At 45.5% G+C, this 24,603-nt stretch overlaps 1 protein-coding gene across 9 annotated transcripts in view; it reads right to left on the bottom strand.

Moving 5' to 3' along the window:
* OCLN (occludin) overlaps positions 1-24,603 on the bottom strand; it is a 54,787-nt gene that overhangs the window by 23,579 nt on the left and 6,605 nt on the right. For 7 of the 9 annotated variants that reach the window (XM_025447363.3, XM_025447360.3, XM_025447361.3 and 4 more), the window contains exons 2-4: positions 23,904-24,021; positions 19,325-20,000; positions 16,501-16,662 (exon numbers count right to left, since the gene is read on the bottom strand). In XM_025447363.3, coding sequence (XP_025303148.1) covers positions 16,501-16,662; positions 19,325-20,000; positions 23,904-23,953 — 888 coding nt within the window. In that variant the 5' untranslated portion in view covers positions 23,954-24,021. Of the gene's footprint in view, positions 1-16,500; positions 16,663-19,324; positions 20,001-20,709; positions 20,903-23,903; positions 24,022-24,603 lie in introns of those variants that run through there. The other 2 variants (XM_049103620.1, XM_049103640.1) reach the window with 2 other exon arrangements.

Below are 24,603 nucleotides of genomic sequence, written 5' to 3'. Positions count from 1 at the left end.
ACAAACAAACAAACAAAAAAAGGAGACCAAAAACACCAGACTCTTCAATACAGGGAACAAACTTGTGGTTGCTAGAGGGGACTGGGTGGGTGGGGAGAATAAGTGAAATAAAGGGGATTAAGAGGTACACACTTCCAGTTACAAAATAAGTCGTGAAGATGGAAAGTTCGGCACAGAAAATACAATTAGATCATAATAATGTTGTTGGGTGGCTTTACTTATGATGTGAGCACTGAGTAATGTATATAGAGTTGCCGAATCATTAAGTGGTACCCCTGAAACTAATATAACACTATACGGGAATTAGACAACAACTAAAAATTCGTGGCGGGCGGATGCCCAGCTACCTACTCTGTCAGAAAGCTCTTTTTACAGTCCAATGCGATGATATTGTACTTAGCACAGGACCTCGGTGGGCACAGTGAAAATTCAGAAGATGCAGGATTCCAAAATCTGAGCCAGTGGGTCTGCACAAAGACTTTTAAGTATTTGAAGGTGAGAGCAGACTCCTATTGGGATTATTTTGCTATTAAATCCTCACGGTGAGGTTCCGCATCAACACGCACTGCACCACGCACACTGTACGCCTGGTTTTCCGACAAGCATCGCTCGGGAACACGCCCTGCTCCTTTCCTACCGTCGCAGGAACACATACCGAGATGTTTGTTGACCCAGCACGTGAAGTACACGATGCGTCCTTTATGGAGTCCCTCAAGCCAGAGAGCACTGGGACCGATTCTTTCTGAGAGTGGAGCTTGGCTGCAATGGGGCAGTTAGTGGGTGGGCTGCGAGGGAGTGTGCTGGGATGTCATCACAGCAGGGACAGACGGGAGGGACCCACTCTTGGCTCCCACTGAATTCCTACAGACTCCACACCATTGCCAAGCTTCACCAGCAAATGCTCCGCCAAGTCAAAGGCCTATTTTTATTCTGGACACTTCAACGGAATTTAAGAAGACTTCTTTTGCTTAAAAAACCCATTTAATAATACTCTTCCACATTTTTCCTCGTCGCAACTTGAACTCAAGAGCTACCTAGCTCCATTGACTGCGGCAAATCCCAAATCCAAATCTTGCAAAACAGATGCCCGGGCGTCCCTGCAGACTCCCTACTGCCCTGTGCCCCTCCTTTGCTAGCGAATCCGTACTTGGGCGTCCAGTCCCGGCTCACTACCAAGCAGTGGCAGTGCCAACACCCCCTGGGGGACTTGCGCACACGCCTCTGCTGGGTGAGGCACCCACTGTCTTCCTATCTCGCTGGGCACCTGTGCACAAACCTCCCACCAGAGCACCGAGGCCTGCAAAGCCATGGTTCACATCCAGGATAACAGCCTGCACCCGCGTCTCTCACTTCAGGGGGGCAAGGGACTGCTCTGAAAGCCACGACTCCCCGCCTGCTTACAATATGCCCAACGATGAAACCACAGATCACTCCGTTGGCACCTCACAGGCAGATACTATTATTCTCCTCTTAGAAATGAGGAAGCTGGGACACCTGGGGGGCTCAGTGGTTGAGCATCTACCTTTGACCCAGGGCATGACCCTGGGGTCCCGGGATCGAGTCCCACATCAGGCACCTTGCAGGGAGCCTGCTTCTCCCTCTGCCTATGTCTCTGCCTCTCTCTGTGTGGCTCTGATAAATAAGTAAATAAAATCTTTAAAAAAAAAAAAAAAAGAAGAAATGAGGAAGCTATGACTCAGGGAGCTCGACAACTTTTCCAAGGACCTACCCCAGGGAAAAGGGAGCATGGGACTTCAATACACAGCTCAGGGGTGCCTGGGGGGTGTGGCCGGCGAAGCATCCGACTCAGGGTCTGGGAACTGAGGCCCGCATCGGGCTCTGCGCTCAGCGTGGAGTTTGATGAGATTCTCTCCCTCTCCCTCTGCCCGTCCTGCTCATGTCTGCATGCACGAGCTCTCTCAAATTAAAAAAAAAAAATCTAAATAAATAAATACGCACATACATACATACATGGCTGTCTTGCAAAAGCTGCCGCTAAACCCTCCCCCAACCACCCCCCCTTCCCCTGGGTCTCCAGAGCCCAGCGCAGGACAGGCCCTATCAGGAGCCCAGGGCTGGCTGCATAAAGTGACCTCATTTGTTCCTGCCGGACTTCCGTGTTGTGGGTATCAGAGCATCTTATCGAATGAGCTGCTCTGAGCTGACCTTTGGCTCCCAGAGTCAGCAGAACTGGACAGCTTGACCCCTAAGGTCACCCACAAGCACGGGGCCCCTGTTTCTCAAACCCTTTTTATGCACATGCACAGAAAATTCCAAGGCAGTGCTTGCTTTGGCAGGACCTATACTGAAGTTCAAACAATGCAGGGAAGGTTAATTATTAACATGCCCCCCCACCCCGAGAATGATATGCAAACTTACGATGCCTTGCAGATTAAAAAAAAACCAATTCCCCAGCCAGACTGAAAGATAAATAAGCAGCAGCCTTTGTCCTTAAAAGGACCTTAAGAACCTAGAAGCGGAGGCAAAATATGTTTGTAAAACAAGGAGCAAGGTACTTTTTCCCCCTTACTACGCTTCATTTTTCCCAAAAGAAGCTAAAATCCTACTTTTCTCGTGGTACCCACGCCAGGTGAGCATAGAACCTGCTGCGTTCATGGGACAGCAGCCCCGTGGGGCCTGCCCAGGGATCAGGGGCCTATACAAGGCGTCCTCAGACTGTGTTTCCTGGTGCGAGCACAGGATTTCCGAGCGTCAGTGGGGTCACGGCGTCAGTTCCCAGCCAGCCCATGTGCAGCTCAGGTTCCTGACCACGAACAAACGAACGAAACCCACAGTTCTAGGACCTGCAGGAAATTTATTTTTAACGATTTTATTTATTTATTCGATAGAGACAGAGAGAGAGAGAGAGAGAGAGAGAGAGAGAGAGAGAGACACACACAGGCAGAGGGAGAGGCAGGCTCCCTGCAGGGAGCCCGAAGTGGGACTGGATCCTGGGTCTCCAGGATCACACCCTGGGCCGAAGGCGGCGCTAAACCGCTGGGAGGAGGCCGTCCTCATGGCCTCCTCACTGTGACCAAACCGTCTCCACCATCTCGGGACCTAAGCTACTGGGTTATGAGCGGCCTCCCCCACTGTCTCCCCCACCCTGACTTGGTGACCTCGCAAATGGCGCAATAAGGTTAAGGTAGGTTAAGGTCACGCAGAAAGAGAACCTTCTCTCTCCCAAAACGAAGGATACAGAGAACGCTAGTCTTCACGGAAATCTGTGTCCTTTGGGATTAACCAAAAAGGAGCAATGACAGCCACTTCCACCTTCCTTCCCGCCCCGTCTTCATTCCCCGTTGACACGACACAGGGGAAAAAAGAAATCAGCAACCTGCATCGGCGGGTGGTGGCAGTATGACCAGTCCCCCACCTCCAAGAACGAAAGGGGAAGTTCATCCAAGTCACGATCACGTGCCTACACAACCTGACTGTGTTGGCACCCCGGATGGGGGAGACAGAGGATCATCCCTGCACTCAAGCGGAGAAACTGAGCCTCGAAGGCCAAATTCATCGGTGGAAGGGGACATGGCAGAGGGAGGGTGGGAACCCTGGTCCCCGTGACTCCCAAGACCAGCTCTTTCTTTTCTTTTTTTTAAGATTTTATTTATTTACTCATGAGAGACATGGGGAGAGAGGCAGAGACCCAGACAGGGGGAGAAGCGGGCTCCACGCGGGGAGCCCGAAGCGGGACTTGAACCCGGGACCCCGGGTCACACCCTGAGCCGAGGGCAGGCGCCCGACTCTGAGTCCCCGGCGCCCCGCACAAACTCCCTGTGGCACAACAAACGCCCCCTGGGTCATGGGCGTACTCGCGCCATGCGGGCACCACGATCCCGTGGCGGGGGGGGGGGGTCGGCTCACCCTTGCTCCCCCCGCCCCACCGGGCTGCTGGCGGGTCCACCTGAAGAGCTTTCCCGGCCGTTCGGGCAAGGTTGTTAGGGCTGCTGTTGACACACGATCACCGTGGATTCCACCTGAAAGGCATACGGGCTTCATCCCCGGGTGCCTCGGGGGAGCACCACCGTCCAGAGGGCCACAGAAAGCCCTTCCTGCCGGGCACTAGGAGGGGGAGCCCGGCAGACAGCAGAGCGGCAGCACCCCAACCTCGGGGCACCACCTCCACTTCTGGCTGCCTGAGGTCCACCCCCGGGCTGACTCGCCCTCACAACAGTAAGGGGCCCGACTCGTTTTTCCTGTTTCCTGCTCCTTTACACCAGACGCTCCCTCAACCAGAACCTCAAGTTGCTTCGGGAAAGTACCAGCAGCTGTCGGTCCACTCCGGGCGGGCGGAAGGCGGGTGCTGCACAGGGAGCGAACCCCACCGATGAAGGACGTGGACCAGGCCTGTGCGTCTGATTATCTTCGTCGACGGCCCGAGGATGCAGCCAACATGATGTCCCCTACCCACCGCGCGCGGCCCAACGGGCAAGATTTTTTTTTTTTTTTTTACAATTTTATTTCAGACAAAGAGAGAATGTAAGCGGGGTGCGGGGCAGAGGGAGAAGCAGACGCCCTGGGGGAGCCTGACGTGGGGCTCAATCCCAGGACCGCGGGATCATGGGCCGGAAGAAAGACTTGCCCGACTGAGCCCCCCGGGCGCCCAGGGAGTTCTGCAGCTCCCTTAGTTCCGAGGACTGTTCACACTTGGGGGTGCGGTAGGAAACCTTCTACTGCAGTGTTAGAGCCGCAGCTCGGCCGAGACAGGCGGCTCTCAGCGGGGTGCCCGGCGGCATCATCATTGGTAGGGGAGACGTGAGGGCTCCTGAGAACGAGAAACCACGGGCAGCGGGGGGGGGGGGGGGGGGGAGGAGGGCAACAGGCTGTCTTAACTGCCCCCCTGCCACGAGACCCTGAGGCTTGCTGGGTGGCAAACCACTGAGGGCGCTCACACTTTTCCTCCATGTCACCGTCAACTGTCCCGTCCAGGCCACCATACCCTCAGTTCACACTAACCGAAGCCCTGGAAACGGACGGATCTCTGCTTTCAGGCAGCCTGAAGGCCTCCACTAGCTCTAGCACCTTCTACTCCCCCCTGCCGTTCGCTGCAGCCCCCTAACGTGGCTCTCAGGATGCCCCGGCCTGCCCGCCGACCCGCTGTCACGCACCCTGGTGCCGGACGGATGGGGCTCGCCTGCTTTTGTTACATTTGGCTCACTCTGAGGCCACAGGTGACAGCAGAACCGTCCCTGGGGTGAGAACCTCGGATGCCCATAGTCCGCAGCCCACAGGACGGCTTGTGCCTCAAAGAAACTTGGCACTGGTTGGAAATTAAAAAGTGGGCAGCCCCGGTGGCTCAGCGGTTTAGCGCCTGCCTTCAGCCCGGGGTGTGATCCTGGGGTCCCAGGATTGAGTCCCACGTCGGGCTCCCTGCATGGAGCCTGCTTCTCCCTCTGCCTGGGTCTCTGCCTCTCTCTCTCTTTCTCTCTCTCTCTCTCTGTGTCTCTCATGAATAGATAAAATCTTTTAAAAAAAATTAAAAAGCTATTCAAGTTTCTTCAGATGTCTAATGCTGATTACCAGTGCCACCCTGTCCCAGTCACCTGCCCCACACCCACCTGCCCCGCCACTCCTCTGTGCAGAGAGATAACATGCAGAGCCTGCCTGCCAACCTTCGGGAAAGCACGTGCGGTTTTATCTTGTGTCAAGCTCACCAAGAAGGAGAAGAACCAACATTAAATATATTTATATTTTGAGTAGTCTTACCCAAGCTTCCCTAGCCAGGCTCAGCACTGCCAACACCTGACCACACGCCTCACTCTCACTAAAATTTTCTATATGTTACTAAGTTACGTGCTGGTCCCGACCTGAACCCTCTAGTCATCATGGCATTTGCTTAATCTGTAGATAAAAACTTTACTTTCACTTACATATGAAGAAGCTATGAAATGAAGACAAGGCCATCCCGGGCAAAGTGATTACCTTCATCAGAGTCCAAGGAAGCCAAAAGTCACCCAACGCTGATGACACAGGACAAGGTAACAGGATGCACACACATGAGGCATCCCACCCCTTTCCCTACCCCCGGCCAGATAATCCTCACTAATTCCTACACTGATAGGTAAATGCTGGAAACTACACCACGTCAGAGCCTTAAAAACTTCTAGAAGAGAGAGAAGCTCAGGGCAGCCCGGGTGGCTCAGCGGTTTGGCGCAGCCTTTAGCTCAGGGCATGCCCTGAGTCCCGGAGACCCGGGATGGAGTCCCACATCAGGCTCCCTGTATGGAGCCTGCTTCTCCCTCTGCCTCTCTCTGCCTCCCTCTATCTGTCTCTGGTGAATAAATAAATAAAATATTTCTTTTTTTTTTTTTAAAGAGAGAGAAAAGCTAAATAACCAACTCAGGGGCATCTGGGTGGCTCAGCGGTTGAGTGTCTGCCTCTGGCCCAGGGTGTGATCCTAGAGTCGTGGGATTGAGTCCCGCATCGGGCTCCCCGCAGGGAGCCTGCTTCTCCCTCTGCCTGTGTCTCTGCCTCTCTCTCTGTCTCTCTCATGAATAATAAATAAAATCTTAAAAAAAAAAAAATAGTCAGGTACGGCCACATTGCCTTGTTTTTAAAAGCTGTTTTGTTCTGCTGACAGTATATCAGAGAGCTCATTTCTCAACATCTTTGCCTTTGCTCTGCTCTGGACATTACCAGTCTAGTTTTTACCAATCTGATAACTGAAAATTGAATTTTGTTTTAACTTTAAAAACTTTGTGATCTGCTACTTTGTATTTTTGTTACTTGATTTGTAACATGGCTTCGTTTTTCTTTTGGTTTGTCCACCGTTATTAGAGGTTTTCATACTGTGAATATCAACATTTTGTCTTATATATTGCTAATATTTCTTCACAGATCATTGGTTTGTTTGTTTTTTTACAGTGTTTTTATTTTTCAAGAGTTTCTATTTTTCCGTTTGTATGCTTATGGCTTCTGTATTTTTTGTGTGTTGTTCCTAGAGAGTTTTTTCACATCTTTGAGGTCTGAATTATAGTTTCGGGGCACCTCGTCGTGAATTTAGTTAAGCATCTGACTCCTGGTTTTTGTTTCAGGTTGTGATCTCGGGTTCATGAGATCGAGCCTGGCATCAGGCTCCCCACTCCCCCTTTTCCCCCTGCCCCTGTCCCCACTCGCTCTCTCTCAAAAATAAATATTTTTTAAAAATAAAAAGATTTTTCCATATTTAAATTTTTATTTTTTTGTTGTGGATCGAACGTGTGCAGAGGGCTGAGTTAAACATATGTCAGTTCATAATGTTTTCTCATCCTTGATTGGTATAAAGTTCCTCTATTTCTGGATTTTATAATTTTAAAAATTTTAGATCTAAGAACTTTTTTTTTTAAGATTTTATTTATTTGTTCATGAGACAGAGAGAGGCAGAGACATAGGCAGAGGGAGAAGCAGGATCCCTGCAGGGAGCCCGATGTGGGACTCGATCCCAGGACCCCGGGATCATGACCTGAGCCGAAGGCAGACGCTCAACCTCTGAGCCACCCAGGTGCCCCAGTACCTGACAATTTAAAATTCGCAGACTCGATGAACACTTTTCAAAATCTATCATATAGGGCAGCCTGGGCAGCTTAGTGGTTTAGCGTCGCCTTCAGCCCAGGGCGTGATCCTGGAGACCTGGGATCGAGTCCCATGTCGGGCTCCCTGCATGGAGCCTGCTTCTCCCTCTGCCTGTGTCTCTGCCTCTCTCTCTGTGTCTCTCATGAATAAATAAATAAATAATTTTTAAAAAATCTATCATATAAATACCAGCAAGAGTGCATAAAGACATGTGTTCAAATGTTCACTGCATTGTTAACTCTAAGAGCAAACAACTGGAAGTAATCAAAATGTCCACAGATAGGGGAATGCATCCTGGTATCCTATCCCTATGTAATACCATACGGCTGCTAAAAGCAATTAGGTAAAGGTGTTATGTACTGACAGACTTAATTATTCTAAGTATTTACAAATTTAAGTCATTAGAACAACACCCTGAGGTAGGCACAATGATCATCTCCGTTTTAGAGATGGCGAAACTCTAAAGACAGCAAAGACATTGCCAGGTTTCACAACACTAACTGACAGGGCTGGATAAATAAAATCTTAAAAAAAGAAAAAAAAAAAAGGAGTGAGAAAGGGTGGAGAAAGATACCTAAAAATGAGCAAATGGGAATACAAGGATGGAAAGGAGAGAGTTCCTGAAACCCTGTTTTTAAATTTTTATTTATTATTTTTAAGTTTTTAATTTTGAGTCCAGTTAGTTAATATATAATATTATATTAGTTCCAAGAATACAATATAGTGATTCAAGGGGATCCCTGAGTGGCTCAGTGGTTTAGCACCTGCCTTTGGCCCAGGGCATGATCCTAGAGTCCCGGGATCGAGTCCCACATAAGGCTTCCTGCCTGCTTCTCCCTCTGCCTGTATCTCTGCCTCTCTCTCTCTCATGAATAAAAATAAAAATAAAAAAATCTTAAAAAAAAAAAAAAAGTGATTCTAGACTTCCAGACAACACCCAGTTGCAATAAATATATAAATATATGTTTATATAAATATAGATATAAATACTCTTGCAATTTTTTTTTTAAATAGCCATTTTTGGTTTGTCTTTTTCCCCTTTGCTCATTTGTTTTGTTTTTTAATTCCACATGACATCATATGGCATTCGCCTTTCTCTGACTTATTTTGCTTAGCACTATACCCTCTAGCTCTACCTATATTATTGCAAATGGCAAGATTTCATTCTTTTTACGGCCGAATAATATTCCTGTGTGTACACATACATAACATATATTCCTTCAATAGATGGACATCTGGGCAGCTTCCATATCTTGGCTATTGTGAATAATGCTGCTATGAACATAAAGGTGCATGTATCCCTTTGTTTTTTGGGGTTTTTTAAAGATTTTATTTATTTATTCATGAGAGAGAGAGAGAGAGAGGCGGAGACACAGGCAGAGGGAGAAGCAGGCTCCATGCAGGGAGCCCGACGTGGGACTCGATCCCAGGACTCCAGGATCACGCCCTGGACCGAAGGCGGTGCCAAACTGCTGAGCCACCTGGGCTGCCCGCATGTATCCCTTTGAATTAGTGAGTGGTCTTGTATTTTTTAAGTAAATACGCAGTAGTACAATTGTTGGATAGGGTAGCTGTATTTTTTTTTAACTTTTTGAGGAACTTCTATATCGTTTCCCACAATGGTTGCACCAGTTTGCATCCCCACCAACAGTGCAACAGGGTTTTTTTCACCAGAGCCTCACCAACACCTGTTGCTTGTGTTTTTTATTTTAGCTGTTCTGACAGGTATGAGATAATATTTCATTGTAGGCTTTTTTTTTTCAGATTTTATTTATTTATTCATGAGAGACACAGAGAGATAGGCAGAGACAGAGGCAGAGGGAGAAGCGGGCTCCACACTGAGCGCAGAGCAGGGCTCAATCTCTGAACCTTGAGATCATGACCTGAGCCAAAGTCAGATGCTTAAGCAAGTGAGCCACCGAGACACCTCTACTGCCCATTTTTAAACTGGATTTTTTGGTTCTAATTTCTCTATAGATTTTGGATACTTTATCAGTTGTCATTTGCAAATATCTTCTCCCATTTTGTAGGCTCCCTTTTAGTTTTGTTTTGTTCACTGTATAGAAGCTTTTTTATTTTAAGATAGTCCCAATAATTATTTTTGCTTTTGTTTCCCTTGCCTCAGGAGACATATCTAGAAAAATGTTCCTACAGCCGGTGTCAGAGACATTACTGCCTGTGTTCTCCTCTAGGATTTTTATAGTTTTGACTCTCACATTTAGGTCTTTAAACCATTTTTTATGTATGGTTTAAGAAAGTGGTCCAGTTTTCCCAACACCAATTGCTGAAGAGATTGTCTTTTTCCCATTGCATATTCTTTCCTCCTTTGTTGAAGATAAATTAACCAGATAATCATAGGTTTCTTTCTGGGCTCTCTCCAGTCTGTTCCATTGATCTATGGGTCTATTTTGTGGGCCAGTATCATGCTGTTTTGATTATGACAGTTTGTAGTTATAACTTGAAGTCTGAAATTGTGACGCCTCCAGTGTCTTTTTTCTTCAAGATTGCTTTGGCTTTCTGGGGTCTTCTGTGGGTTCATACAAATTTTAGGATTATCTGTTCTACTTCTGTGAAAAATGCTGTTGGTATTTTGATAGAGATTCCATTAGACGTGTAGACTGCTTTGGGTCATACGGACATCTTTGCATTATTTGTTCTTCCAATTCATAAGCGTGGAATGTCTATTTCTTTGTGTCAACTTCAATTTTTTTCATCAATGTTTTATATTTCAGAGTACAGGTCTTTCATCTCTTTGGGAAAACCTGTTTGGTTTTTTTGTTTTTAATAATCATTCTAACCTCAGGTTTCTCATTTTGGTTTGGTTCTTTTGCTTTGTTCTTAAAGTAGGCTCTAAGCCCAGCATGGAGCCCAATGCTGGGCTCGAATTCACAATCCTGTGATCGAGACCTAAGCTGAGATCAAGACCTAAGCGGAGGGACACTTGGGGGGCTCAGTGGCTGGGTGTCTGCCTTCGGCTTAGGGCATGATCCTGGAGTCCCGAGATCGGGTCCCACATCAGGCTCCAGAGGAGCCTGCCTCTCTCCCTCTATCTATGTCTCTGCCTCTCCCTGTGTGTCTCTCATGAATAAATAATAAAACCTTAAAAAAAAAAAAAAAAAAAAAAAAAACCTAAGCGGAGATCAAGAGTCAGCCATTTAACCAACTGGACCACTCTGGTGCCCCTCCCCAAGCTTTTTAAAGGGGGATAATCAGGAAAGTTTCTACCTTGCCAAAAAAAAACAAAAATTAAAACAGTATCATACTGACAGATGCAACAACAAAAACGAATCTCACAGATACTACATTAAGTGGACACAAAAGCACATGTTATATGATTTCATTCCTACCGATGTTCATGAACAAACAAAATCAATTGATGTGGGGCAGCCCGGGTGGCTCAGCAGTTTAGCACCACCGCCTTCAGCCCAGGGCTGGAGACCTGGGGTTGAATCCCACGTCGGGCTCCCTGCATGGAGCATGTTTCTCCCTGTGCCTGTGTCTCTCTGCCCCCCCTCCCGCCCTGCATCTCTCATGAATAAATAAAGAAAATCTTAAAAAAAAAAAAAACTGATATGACAGGAAGGAGAGGGGTTACCACCCTCCAGGAGATACCGAGATAAGGCAGGAGGAACCCGTGGACATGGGAATCACCTATATCTTGATCTGGGTGAGTTATGTGTATGTGTAAAGATTCACCAAGCCCTGTAGTTGGGTGTTCCTATTGTACTTTACTCTGTGCAGATAGAGTCACGTTGTACTTCAATAAAGTCAATAGTATCAAAACACGTTTGAGGAGTATTTAAGGATGTGATTAAAAGCCTAAAACATGATGTTGAATCAAAAAGTAGGATTTTATACTGAGAAGGAACATAATCATACTTCTTCTGATTTAGAGTAAGAAGGTGGGTGGGGGTTGGGGGGAAGGAATTAAAGAAAATACACCAGAATGGGAACTCAGGGTGGGAGAATGTTCTTATACTGCACTGTATTTTCAAAATTTCTAGTTACCAAACAAAATAAAATTTAAAAATACATTAAAAAATAAATATTAATATATGTATTTTAAAGATTTTATTGATTTGAGAGAGAGAGAAAGAGAGCGAGAGCGCACCAGTGCTGGGGAGGCAGAGGGACAAGCAGACTCCCCGCTGAGCAGGGAGCTGATTCAGGGTCCACTCCCAGGACCCTGGGATCATGACCTGAGCATAAAGCAGACGCTTAACCAACGGAGGCACCCCGGCGCCCCAATAAATGTATTTTTTAAAGATTTATTTATTTATTCATTCATGAGAGACACACAGACAGAAAGGCAGAGACACAGGCAGAGGGAGAAGCAGGCACCATGCAGAGAGCCCGACTAGGGACTCGATCCAGGGTCTCCAGGATCACGTCCTGGGCCAAAGGTGGCACTAAACCGCTGAACGACCCGGGCTGCCCCTAAATGTATTTTTTTAATTCAGAAAAAGCACCATCTAAATCTGGATTTTGAGGGTATAACAGAAAAAAAATTAGCATCTGCAATTTTAATTAAAAGAACTTCAAACATCTAACATACAACAATGTTGGTACAAACTTAAGTGATTGACTACAAAGGCCACGTTAACACCCACAACTGTGTGCAAACAGGGCCTGCTTATTTTACAAAGTACAAGATATCCAGCAAAGGGAAGGAGAAAAAAAAAACCAACAACAACCCCAAGACTCCCTAGGAAGGCAGAAAAACCATTGTGCTTGAGATTCAGAGGCAGGAAATGAGCGAGTTGCACATTTTCCCCACACATTAATACTGAAGCGCCGAAACGTGCTTAAAACGCTTAAGGCTCAACTTTTGAGGTGTCTTTGCTCTGGAGAGCCTGATTCTTTTTTTTTTTTTTTTTTTTTGAGAGTCTGATTCTAAAGATTTTAAAAATCCAGGAAAGGTAGCAAGATCTAATAAAATAATGTGTGTCTAGACTTACCCCACTATATAGGGAAGAAAGAAACTAATATTCAGTAGCTAATTAACTGTTCCTCTCGTAAGCTTTTCTTCCTCATTCCTCCCGACACACACAAAAATCCCGTTATTGCCTATATAGAGAAATCTTATCTTAGTTCCCTACAATTAGAATTCAAATTTTATATTTCTATTTATTTTTTAAAACTTTTTAATTTTTATTTACTTATTTTTAAAGATTTTATTTATTTATTCATGAAAGACACAGAGAGAGAGAGAGAGGCAGAGACACACGCAGAGGGAAAAGCAGGGAGCCTGATGTGGGACTCGATCTCGAGACTCCAGGATCATGCCCTAGGCCGAAGGCAGGCACCAAACCACTGAGCTACCCAGGGATCCCCCCCCCCTTTTTTTTTAAGATAAAGAACTTTTTTAGAGAGAGGATTTTAAGCAGGCTCCACCCTCAGTGTGGAGCCCCACGTGGGCCTCAAATCTCACAACCCTGAGATCCTAACCTAAGTCAGAAAATCAAGAGGCACACACTTAACCCACTGAGCCACCTAGGAGCTCCTACGATTCACATTTTAATCCTCACTTAGTACAAGTAATCAATGCTAGGTTTTCTATTATTCTTTTTTTTTTAAAGATTGTATTTATCTATTCATGACAGACACAGAGAGAGAGAGAGGCAGAAACAGGCAGAGGGAGAAGCAGGCTCCATGCAGGGAGCCCAACCTGGGACTTGATCCCGGGTCTCCAGGATCACACCCTGGGCTGAAGGCGGCGCTAAATTGCTGGGCCACCGGGGCTGCCCTCTTTCTATTATTCTAAGAGAAGATCATTTTTTATGATATTGATTTCTAAAAACCAAAAGGAAGAACAATTGCGAATCCTACCAGGCACTTTAGATGTAGCATCAAACGTTTTCACCTCGGCAGCTATTGTTAGGAGTTGGTTGGACAGTGAGGCGGTCAGGGCCAGCACCCCCAGGAGGCAGATAGGGAGTCAGGGCAGCTAAAATGTAAGAGTGCTGACACCTGTTCTGCGGCTTAGGATTGCACTAGCATTCCATTTTTTGCAACCTTTGCAGAAATGACTTCTGCAAAATGTCCTAAAATAAGACAATGAACCACAAAGCATTTGTCAATTTCATGGGAAAAGGGGCAGTTAAGACAGAAGTCCTAAGATGTCACGAAATAAAACCCCAAAACCATCAGCACAAGAGATATTAACCACAGGTGGACACATACGTGACCAAAGCCCTGATTGCTTAACGGAGTTCCACCAAAGAGCTCATAACAATCCCTAAACTTAGAAGTTCTGAGGGTAACCCGTGAGGGGGGGGGGTCCCCCCTTCCTCTCTGGGAGCTCTGTACTCTTGTTCAATAAACTTTGCTTTGCTGCCCCACTCCAGCCTGTCTACCTACCTCTCCACTCTTCGAAGTGGCCTGACCCAGAAGCGCGGGAACTAAGGGGACACAAATCTACTACGTGAACAGAGTGAAATGCGTGTGAGCAGAATGGCACAAGAGGGCACAGGGAATAAACGGAAGAAACGGAAGAAACAAGGAAGTCCTGAGTTCGGCAAAGCACACTTGGGCAGGTGAGGGGACAATGGATAGAAAAGCCAAACACCCTGTGGCTGAAATCACCTCCAAAGAGCTTATTTCTAATAGCACACATCTTAAGCATTTCTGTTGGGGAATCTACGAGAAGGTGCAACGACGTGAGCAACCAGCCAGGGCTGAGGCGACAGGCTGGCTCAGGTCAGCAGGCAGGTGACTCTTGATCTTACAGCTGTGGGTTCGAGCCCCACAGTGGGTGTAGAGATGACTTTAAAACAACATCCTGGGACGCCTGGGTGGCTCAGCGGTTGACCATCTGCCTTCGGCTCAGGGCGTGACCCTGGTGTACCGGGATCGAATCCCACGTTGGGCTCCCTGCATGGAGCCTGCCTCTCCCTCTGCCTGTGTCTCTGCCTCTCTCTCTGGTCTCTCATTAATAAATAAATAAAATCTTGGGAAAAAAGGGGGGGGGGATAAAAACAAAACCGTTGGGACTCCTCGGGGGGCTCAGTGGTTGAGCGTCTGCCCTCCGCTCAGGTCATGATCCTGGAGTCCTGGGATCAAGTCCCGCACATTGGGCTCCCCGCAGGGAGCCTACTTCTCCCTCTGCCTGTGTCTCTGCCTCTCTCTCATGAATAAATAAAATCTTTAAAATAAATAAATAAATAAAATTAAAAATAACCAAAATCCTTGAAAAATAAAACTAAGAATAATAAATCCAATAAATAAATAAACAAATAAATAAAAGTAAAATCCTTGCTGCTTCATCATCATTATCATGTCCATAAATCGTTATGGCTATCTGTTGCCCAATTATCAAAAGCACTGAGAACTGATTAAAACCGTAGGACAGTAAAAAAGAATTCAGATGAGAGGCCAAAGTTCACCACCAACTCCAATCTTACCAGCACTAGTCTCTCTTTAGTTTAGGGGATTTTTTTTTAAGGCTCTCGAAACCTTAAGTAAACAAATCCAACAGCCAGTGAAAACTGACACACCCAGAAACTCTCTGCGAAACATTTACTTCACCATTCACAATAGACGGTCCTATTCCATCTACAGGTGGCCTTGCCTGGAGCTAAAGGTCGAAAGAAAACACTCCCTAACACCTTCAGGCTTTACCGGGGAGGAAACAGAGGAGGAAAAAAAAAAAACACCCCAGGCAGGCCTCAGGCAAGGTCAGGAACCAGGCCCCACCCTCTAAGACCCTCTAAGCAGCCTATACACACCACACCTGATTTTTCAAAGACTATTTTTGTTTTGGCTCCTTAACAAGAAGAAAATCTCATCTGCAGTTCTAGATTTCTTAAAATCAGACATACAGAATGCCAGAGCTAACAGAAGCTTCCAGATAAGCAGCGTCTTTAACCCTGACCTGACCAGCAGGGCGCCCCGCCCCCTTGGCCCTCTTTGCTCCACTCCCACTGGCCAGAACAAACCTACCCTGGAAGCTGCGGCCAGGATTCCCCACCAACCTCTGTGGCAGTCTGTGCAAAGAAACCTCTGATGGTAGTTCCTGAGGATGCTTCCAACTGCTTGCTAACAAGGTTCCTGAGAAATAAAGTCTCATTCCAGACATCTCTAAAGACGCGTGAGGTATCCGCACCTGCTATTTCCGTGCTAAATAGCTAATTTCCAAGCTCTTTTTGGAGGGAGGGGCTCGCTAAACTTTCTGCAAATCACATCTACACATACTGGTAGAAATAACAGCACGGTCTATGCAAAAAAGGGAACTGCTCTAATCTCTGTCTGCCGTAAGTATCCACGCAGAAGTAGTCACTGTGACTTGTCAGGCTGTCGTCCGTGTAAAAACTTGAGACGTATGCCACCTGCTACCACTCCAGAAACACCCCTCTTAACTCAAGACAGCGAGCACCCTGAGCAAGTGTTCTCCTCCAAAATGATAACCAGGGAAATAAAAGGGGAAGGGGAGTTGTTTCGTTTTGCCAAGACCATGTTCTTTCTGTGTGATTCCTTTAGAAGCCACTTCTTTTCAGTGTGGAGGCATACCTCCTAAAAATAGAGATCTCTGGGACACCTGGGTGGCTTAGTTGGCTAAGCATCCGGACTTGATTTGACTGACCTCATAATCTCAAGGTCATGAGATCGAGCACCTTGAGGGGCTCAGTGTGGAGACTGCTTGAGACTCTCCCCTTCTACTCCAACCGCTGCTTTCGCACACACTACCCTCCCCCTAAAATAAATAAAATCTAAAAAAAAAAAAAAATCTGATTTCACCTTGCAGTAAAACAATTTCCACTTATCATCCCACCTCCTTAAGTTCTGAGTAAAACATGAGTCCACAATTTTTGCAATGTATACAAACAATAATTCCAAGCACATAGTTTCACAAAGCACTAAAAGTCAGGTTTAGAGGGAGAAACGTGGGGGAGGGGGTTTAATAAAAGATGGGACATTTGCTCTTTTTTTTTTTTTTTTAACACTTACCCACTCTTCAACATTGGGGGGTTGTTCATCATAAATATGTTCCTTGTCCCACAATATATTCGACTTGTCATACCGGTCCATCTTTCTTCGAGTTTTCACAGCAAAGAAAATTATTAAAGCAAAAGCCACAATCACCATGAATCCCAGGACAATGGCAATTGCCTAAAAAGAGATTAAGGATATTGACACAGTTAGTTAGATTCTAATTGTTTACTTTATCCTAATCCACCCTCAATAAAAACCTAAAAACCTATCTGCAGTTCAAGCGATATACAACTGATAGAGTTACATTTTAGAAATATAAAAGGTAGCCCACAACAGTTGGGCTGAGGCTAGCAACACATACACAACTTGACTCAATACTCAGAACAGGCTTACAGTTAGGTACTAACTGTACCTAAATTTTATTTTTTAAGATTTTGGGCAGCCTGGGTGGCTTAGCGGTTTAGCGCTGCCTTCAGCCCAGGGCGTGATCCTAGAGTCCTGGGATCGAGTCCCACATCGGGCTCCCTGCTTGGAGCCTGCTTCTCTCTCTGCCTGTGTCTCTGCCTCTCTCTCTCTCATGAATAAATAAATAAAATCTTTAAAAAATATATTTTTATATTTAAAATATAAATAATTTTTATATAAAAATATTTTTTAAAGATTTTATTTATTTGACAGAGAGACAGAGACAGAGAGAGAGAGAGAGAGCACACAAGCAGCAGGAGTAGCAGAGGGAGAGGGAGAAGCAGGCTCCACGCTGAGGAGGGAGCCTGAGTGGGGCTCGATCCCAGGAGCCCAGGATCATGACCTGAGTCAAAGGCAGACGCTGAATGGGACTGAGCACCCCCCGCCGCCCTAATCCATCTTAAGTTATAGAAATCTAGTTTCAACACTGGAGCACCAGGTGGCCTTATGTTCATAAACAGATGAAAATGGCCAGTAAATTAACTCAATCATTGGTATCCTTCTAAAGGGCTTGGAAAATGTTATTCTCAGAAGTAGCTTTAAGTACATGACCACGTTTATGGGGTGCCAGTTGACAGAGGATGTGCCTTACCATAAATTATGCAGACATGATCTAACCACACTATGAACGAGAGAAAATGGATGAATGATTCATTTGGTCTGGCAGGTGGTTTCTGTTGTAGGAGGCTTCTGTGTGCATACAAGGAAGGGCCCTGTGACAAGGAAACCCTCCTCCTGACAGTTCTCCCAAGGTCTGCTAAGTATGTGAAGTGGCCCACTGGCCTAGAGACACTTGAAATTGAGCCCGACACCAGGATCCCGGCCTAGATTCTGCTAACAGCACCAGGTGGGTCTCTGTGCAGCTGTCTACAAGTGGTACCCTTTTTCAGCGAACACAGGTTTTGGGGCATTCAGAGGACTAAGAGAGAAGGGGGTGTGGTGACACAGGAGTACCAACCCTCAGCCCTATCCACCAGAGATAAGATCTGAATGTCAATGACAGACATTCTGAAAAGCCTACATATGGAGGGAAAACATTTCAGCCTTCAAAATAAATGATAATTACTGGAGATGATCTAACCCCCCCTAAAAATGACTCATTCAGGTAAAAGAGTAGGAATTCCTGAGTCAGTAGAAGGAGAGGGGAAAAAAAAAAAAAACAGTAGGAAAAAAAGACTAGAAATCCATCAGGAAAATATTAGCAACTTAACTAACTAATTAGCATGGAGAGAACCAAACAGACAAAAAGAATGTTGGTGAGGATGTGTAGAAACAGGAATCCTCACCCATTTCTGGTAAATGTAAAACAGACCAACCAGTTTGGAAAACGGTTTGGCAGTTCCTCAAGAGCTTAAACACAGAGACACCATAAGACCCAGCAATTCTACCCTAGGAATATCCTCAAGAGAAATTAAAATATGGGTTTGCACAAGAGCTTGTATACAAATGTTCGGAGCGTTATTCATAATAGTTAATATGGACGTAGCCCGAACGTCCATCAAATGATGAAAGGATAAATAAACTATGGTGCAGCCATAATGGCATAGTATTCAGCTATAAAAAGGAATTGATACAATGTGCCAAAACATGCATGACCCCTGAAAACTCAAGTGTGAAATGAAAGAAACCAATCATGGAGGCAGCCTGGATGACTTGGTCACGGGGAGGTGTGACTCTTGATCTTGGGGTTGTGAGCTCAAAGCCCTCGATGAGTGCAGAGGTAAATAAAACTTAGAAAAAAAAAAAAAGGGGGGGGGGGCGCCTGGGTGGCTCAGCGGTTGAGCATCTGCCTTCAGGTTAGCTCGTGATCCCAGGGTCCCAGGATCGAGTCCCGCATCAGGTCCCTGCATGGAGCCTGCTTCTCCCTCTGCCTGTGTCTCTGCCTCTCTCTCTCTGTGTGACTCTCATGAAGAAAGAAATAAAAATCTTTAAAAAAAAAAAAAAAAAAGGAAGAAGCCAATTATAAAAGACCACATCCTGTGTGATTCTGTACATATGAAATATCCAGAATAAGCCAATCTAGAATAGGATTAGTGGTTGCCTAGATCTGGGAAGGGTTAGAGAAAAATGAGAAGTTACTGCTAACACGTACGAGGTTTCTTTTGAGGATAGTGAAAATGTTCTAAAGCCGACTATGGGTGATGGCTGCACAACTCTGAACATACTAAAATTTCTGAACCAAATTTCAAGTGGATGAGTTATAGGACATGTTAATACTACCTTCATAATGACACCCAGCCCCTCTCCAGATTCTGATTTAAATACAAGTAAGGCCTTATCATCACTCCTTTTTAAAAAGTTCCCAAAGGGATTCTGTTAAGCATCCCGAGAGCCTGTACCCAAAGCAGGAGCAGGGAACCAAAGACACCCATACCTCTTGGGGATCCACCACACAGTAGTGATACAAATACTGATCCATGTAGAGTCCGGTAGCTGTAGATGCATAGAACTGGTTGCACATGGCATATATCTGTGAACTGTATAAAGACCCAGAAGCCTGGGCAGTTGGATTGACTCCCATTATATAGACAATTGTAGCAATGAACATCATGACGCCCAGGAAGGCACTCAGTATTATTACAGTCAAGTAGTACCTTCTGGTTCTGGATATGTCAGACCTTATAACGCTGGTAACAAATATCACCAATGCAGCGATAAAACAAAAGGCCACCATGGCCAGGAGGAAGCCCTTTGCTGCTCTGGGATCCGTGTAGCCGCCGTAGCCGTAGCCGTAGCCAAACCCGTAGCCGTAGCCAGTCCCGTAGCTCCCGAAGCCACTTCCGTAAGGGTAGCCTATGCTACCACCCATTAAGCCAGTTCCATAGCCTCTATCCCAGGCGAGCGTGGACGCGACACAGGCAAATATGGCGATGCACATCACAATGACAAGCATGGACAGAATCCGAATTACTCCTGGAGGAGAGGTCCATTTGTAGAAGTGAAGAATTTCATCTTCTGGGTAGAAAGAATACGCCGGCTGAGAGAGCATGGGTCGGACGTGCATGTCCCCACCGTACACATCATTGCTCGGTGCATAATGATTGGGTTTGCTGAAATGCACATGAAAACACTTTCCTGTCAGTATTGTTTTGAGGTAAGCAGAAAACACATATAACACAGGCGGAATAATTTAAACCATCCATTGGCACACACACACAAAAAACAAACCAAAAACCCAACAACTGTTAAGACCACCCCAGTGCAATGGGACACTTTACGTCCCCCCATATTCAGATGTCGACCCCCTAAGCCACAATATGATGGTGTCAGGAAGCAGGTCCTGACGAGGTTATGAGCTGCAGCCCCCACGAATGGGAACAGTGCCTTCCCAAAGGAGACCCCAGAGAGCTGTCCTGGCCCTTCCACCACGTGAGGGTACAGCAAGTTGGCAGTCTGCAACCCAGAAGAGAGCCTGCGCTAGAACCTACCACGCAGGCCTCTGTTCTTGGACTTCCAGCCTCAAGTGTAAGAAATAAACTCATGTTTATCTGCTACCCAGTCTGCAGTCCTCTGTTATGGCTCCCTGAAGCTACGGAGACACTCACTCAACAGGAAAGGTTTCTGTGTGTCAGAATCACCAGGAGGACTTGCTAAAACACAGATTGTGGGTCCCTTACCCCAAGTCGCTGATTCTGCAGGTCTGGAGTAGGACAAGTTTCCAGAGGCTGCTGCTGCGAGTCTGAGAGACCAGACGTGGACAAGGACCACTCTAATGTCTATGGAGTAAAGGTTCTAGAATTTTCTGCAAATTCGAATCACCTGAGAAATGTGTAAAATCCCCATGGGGAGCACTCCACACCAGTTAAATTGTAATCCTTGGGAAGGGGATCCAAGCAGTTTAGAACAATGATGTCAACCCTTCTGCTTGTGTGACTTGAGACCGGTGCCTTCAGATACGACAACTGCAGTGGCCCGCCCAGGGTCATGTCCAATTCCTGGCAGCCTCAGCCTCCTACCCGAGAAAGCACATTCGTTCATTCATCCACGTGACAGCTATTGGTTGGAACCACCAGGCTAATGTGTGCACTAAGCACCGGGGACACAACAATCAACAGGAGGGTCTCACCCAGGCCCTTCACAGGTGCGAGGCAATAAGACATTAAACAAGTCACTACAAGATCTCTAGTGAATTAAGAGCTACAAAGTAAATCAAATATTCAATGAGGGCTCATCAGGGCAATGCCTAACTGGATCTTTATAAAAAAAAAAAATACCTTTCCAACTCTGGTGACTTAACCATAAACATCACATTGACGTGTGACACACTGAATCTAAGAAATGTGGGTCCTGGTGGAACAAAATTCAATTCCTAACCTCACCTCACCCCCTTTGGTTTTTGCATTATTTCCTGGGGCCACTTCTCTCTCTTTCAAAAGCAAGACATCTTACTACCAGGGGCTGCCAACCACAGAATTCAAGGAAATGGAGAAACTGGCAGGAACACTGATAAGCTGGTCTTTGAAGATGGCACGTATGAAAATCCGATAACTCATTCTACTTGGATATTTGGGATGTCTCCATCTGGAGCTGTCACGAACAACGCAGCTCTGAAAATCCTTGAATGCATGTCCTCATACACACAGCATTTCTCTTCCTAAGCTATGTATACAGGAGAATTTTTGAGTCAATTTCTTTTTTTTTTTTTACCTTGAGCTCAATGAGACAATATGGAAATGTTCTCCACAACGGTTATATCATTTTTAAAAAATGATTGTATCATTTAGGATCTCAGTAACAGGGATGCCTGGGTGGCTCAGCAGTTGAGCATCTTCCTTTGGCTCAGGTTGTGATCCTGGAGTCGTGGGATTGAGTCCTGCATCGGGCTCCCCGCAGGGAGCCTGCTTCTCCCTCTGCCTGTGTCTCTGTGTCTCTCATGAATAAATAAATAAAATCTTAAAAAAAAAAAAACCCAACTATTAAAAAAATGAATGCAAACTATCTCAGTCAGTGTTCATATCACACATTGAAATGATATTCTGTATATATTACATTAAATATTAAATATTACAATTACATATTATATAAATAGTAAAACTATTATTAGAATGTGTTTTTAATATGGTTAGAACAAAACTATACATATGGTTCATGTTTTCTTATTTCTCAATTTTTATGTACTTATTTGAGAAAGAAGACAGCGAGTGCATGAGCAGGGAGCCCGACATGGGGCTCCATCCTAGGACCCCGGGATCATGACCTGAGCCAAAGGCAGATGTTTCACTGAGACACCAGGTGCCCCTCACATTTTATTTCTGTAGCACTCCTCTGAGGCAAAAAAAAACCACATTTAATAACAAGTAAAACTGAAATGTACTGTTTAGTATATATAAAACGGTTAAAAAAAGAGAGAAAAGTGCTGGCCATTCGTCACAACAGTGGTTTCCAGGGAAAGGAGGGGACACACGGAAGGACTTGGAGATGTCTTTCTCCACTGATGATTTTGCTTTGTCTTTATTCATCATTTCATACACACATTCTGTGCTCTTTTTGATGTGTGTGTTGTATTTCACCGGTGTTTACAAAAACAACACAAAAGGAGTCTGGGGTTCACAGAGCACTGCCCGATTACTATGTTCTCTAGCATGACTTTGAGACCACATCATCACAAACTGGGTCCCTACCATGCTCAGGTGTTAAGAGGCAGCGTAACAGACGCATAACTCCCACGACAGCCATCAAAGAGTGGAGGCTACACACTACTTGAATGAAAAAAATCCCCATCAACGTGTGATAACCCATTTCAAATTTTTCACTGTTAAATTTCCAAATGACTAGGGACACCAAGAACCCTCAGGGTTGCTTCTTGCTTTGTATAATGGCAGGAATCACTCTTAAAACTGACAATGTGGAAAATATTAGGCCAAGTAAAAGAATCAGCCCCAGAGGACCACATATTGCATGATCACATTCAGAGGAAATGTGTCCAAAACGGACAAATCTAGACACAAAAAGTAGATCGGTGATGGCCCAGTACTTGGGGCAGGGTTGGGGTGGTGATGGTGGCCAATGGGACAAGGAGTGAGTGCTAGTCCACAGGGGTTCCTTTGGGAAGGGGGTGATGAAAATGTTCTAAAATTGACATGGTGGGATCCCTGGGTGGCGCAGCGGTTTGGCGCCTGCCTTTGGCCCAGGGCGCGATCCTGGAGACCCAGGATCGAATCCCACGTCGGGCTCCCGGTGCATGGAGCCTGCTTCTCCCTTTGCCTATGTCTCTGCCTCTCTCTCTCTCACTGTGTGCCTATCATAAATAAATAAAAAAATAAAAATAAATAAAAAATAAAAAAAATAAAATAAAATTGACATGGTAATGGTCGTATAACTCTGCGTATACACTAACACCACTGAGCTGTCTGCTCCAAATGGGTGAATTGGGTGGTGTGTGAACTGGATGTCAATAAAAGTAAAATGAGTGAATTTCAGGATCAGTCACCTAAACAAAGCATTAATACAGAAGCTTCATATCGTTTGTGACAAAAAAAAAAAAAAAGGAATAAATATACACACGAGTTTAAGCCTAAGCTATACAGAAGCAAACAACTGCAACAGGCGACAAGAGTCGCCTCTGCAGACAAACAGTGGCATCCTGGCATTAAGCCTCAGAGGGAAACGCACTTCCATTTCATGCCCTTTGCTTCAATCTAAATTTACAAACACACGTTATTAATATAGCAAACATTTTTTTAAAGATTTTATTTATTTATTCATGAGAGACAGAGAGAGAGAGGCAGAGACACAGGCAGAGGGAGGAGCAGGCTCCCTGTGGGAAGCCCGATGCGGGACTCAATCCCAGGACCCTGGGATCACGCCCTGAGCTGAAGGCAGATGCTCAATCACTGAGCCACCCAGGTGTCCCAATACAGCAAACACTTAACAGATGAATGTTTCAACTATACATATTTTTTTTTACATATGACAGACTTCATAACAACAACAAAAACTAAAGAATTACTTACAATTCATCAGGTCTATACGGAGGTGGACTCTCAAAAGGCCTCGATGACATGGCTGATGTCAATGATCACCCGATCTTCAGGACGAGCAGGATCCCAGAGCTCCCCAAAATAAGCCAACCTAAGCAATGGAAGTAGGGGAACAGCATTATTACTGAGCTCAGTTTCCCTGCTGATCCATATCTCAACTAACTTCTCCTGATTATTCCTCTTGTCCTTCTCACTGCCATCCTTGCAAATGGGACCATCAATTCCTTGAGTACAGGAAATCACTGTACATAGGAACCATCCGGCCTGGTGGTCCTCACAGCACCAAGCACCATGCTTCGCACGCCACTGGCATACAAATACTGACTTTAATTACTAAGTTGTAGTAATAAAAATTTCATTAAGTTTTTACAGCATACATTTAAAAAAATGGTATTTTTCCAAACTATTCCTTCAAAGGACAAGAAATATAAAAGATATTTCTTAAAATATATTGTTTTTTTTTTAAACTTTTGGCAACACCATGTATTTACCTTTTTTGTTGTTTTGAGAGCGAGCACATATGCAAATAGGGGAAGCAGAGAGAGAAAGAATTTCAAGCATACTCCCTACAGAGCCTGACATCATGACTGAGATTATGACCGGAGCCGAAATCAAGAGTCGGGTGCTTAACCAACCCAGTGAACCACCCAGGCATCCCCATCAACAAGTACTT

This window comes from Canis lupus, chromosome 2, assembly GCF_003254725.2.
Source record: "Canis lupus dingo isolate Sandy chromosome 2, ASM325472v2, whole genome shotgun sequence".
Taxonomy (NCBI): domain Eukaryota; kingdom Metazoa; phylum Chordata; class Mammalia; order Carnivora; family Canidae; genus Canis; species Canis lupus.
The sequence above is the reverse complement of the archived record's forward strand: the minus strand, read 5'-3'. Positions and strand labels throughout refer to the sequence as shown.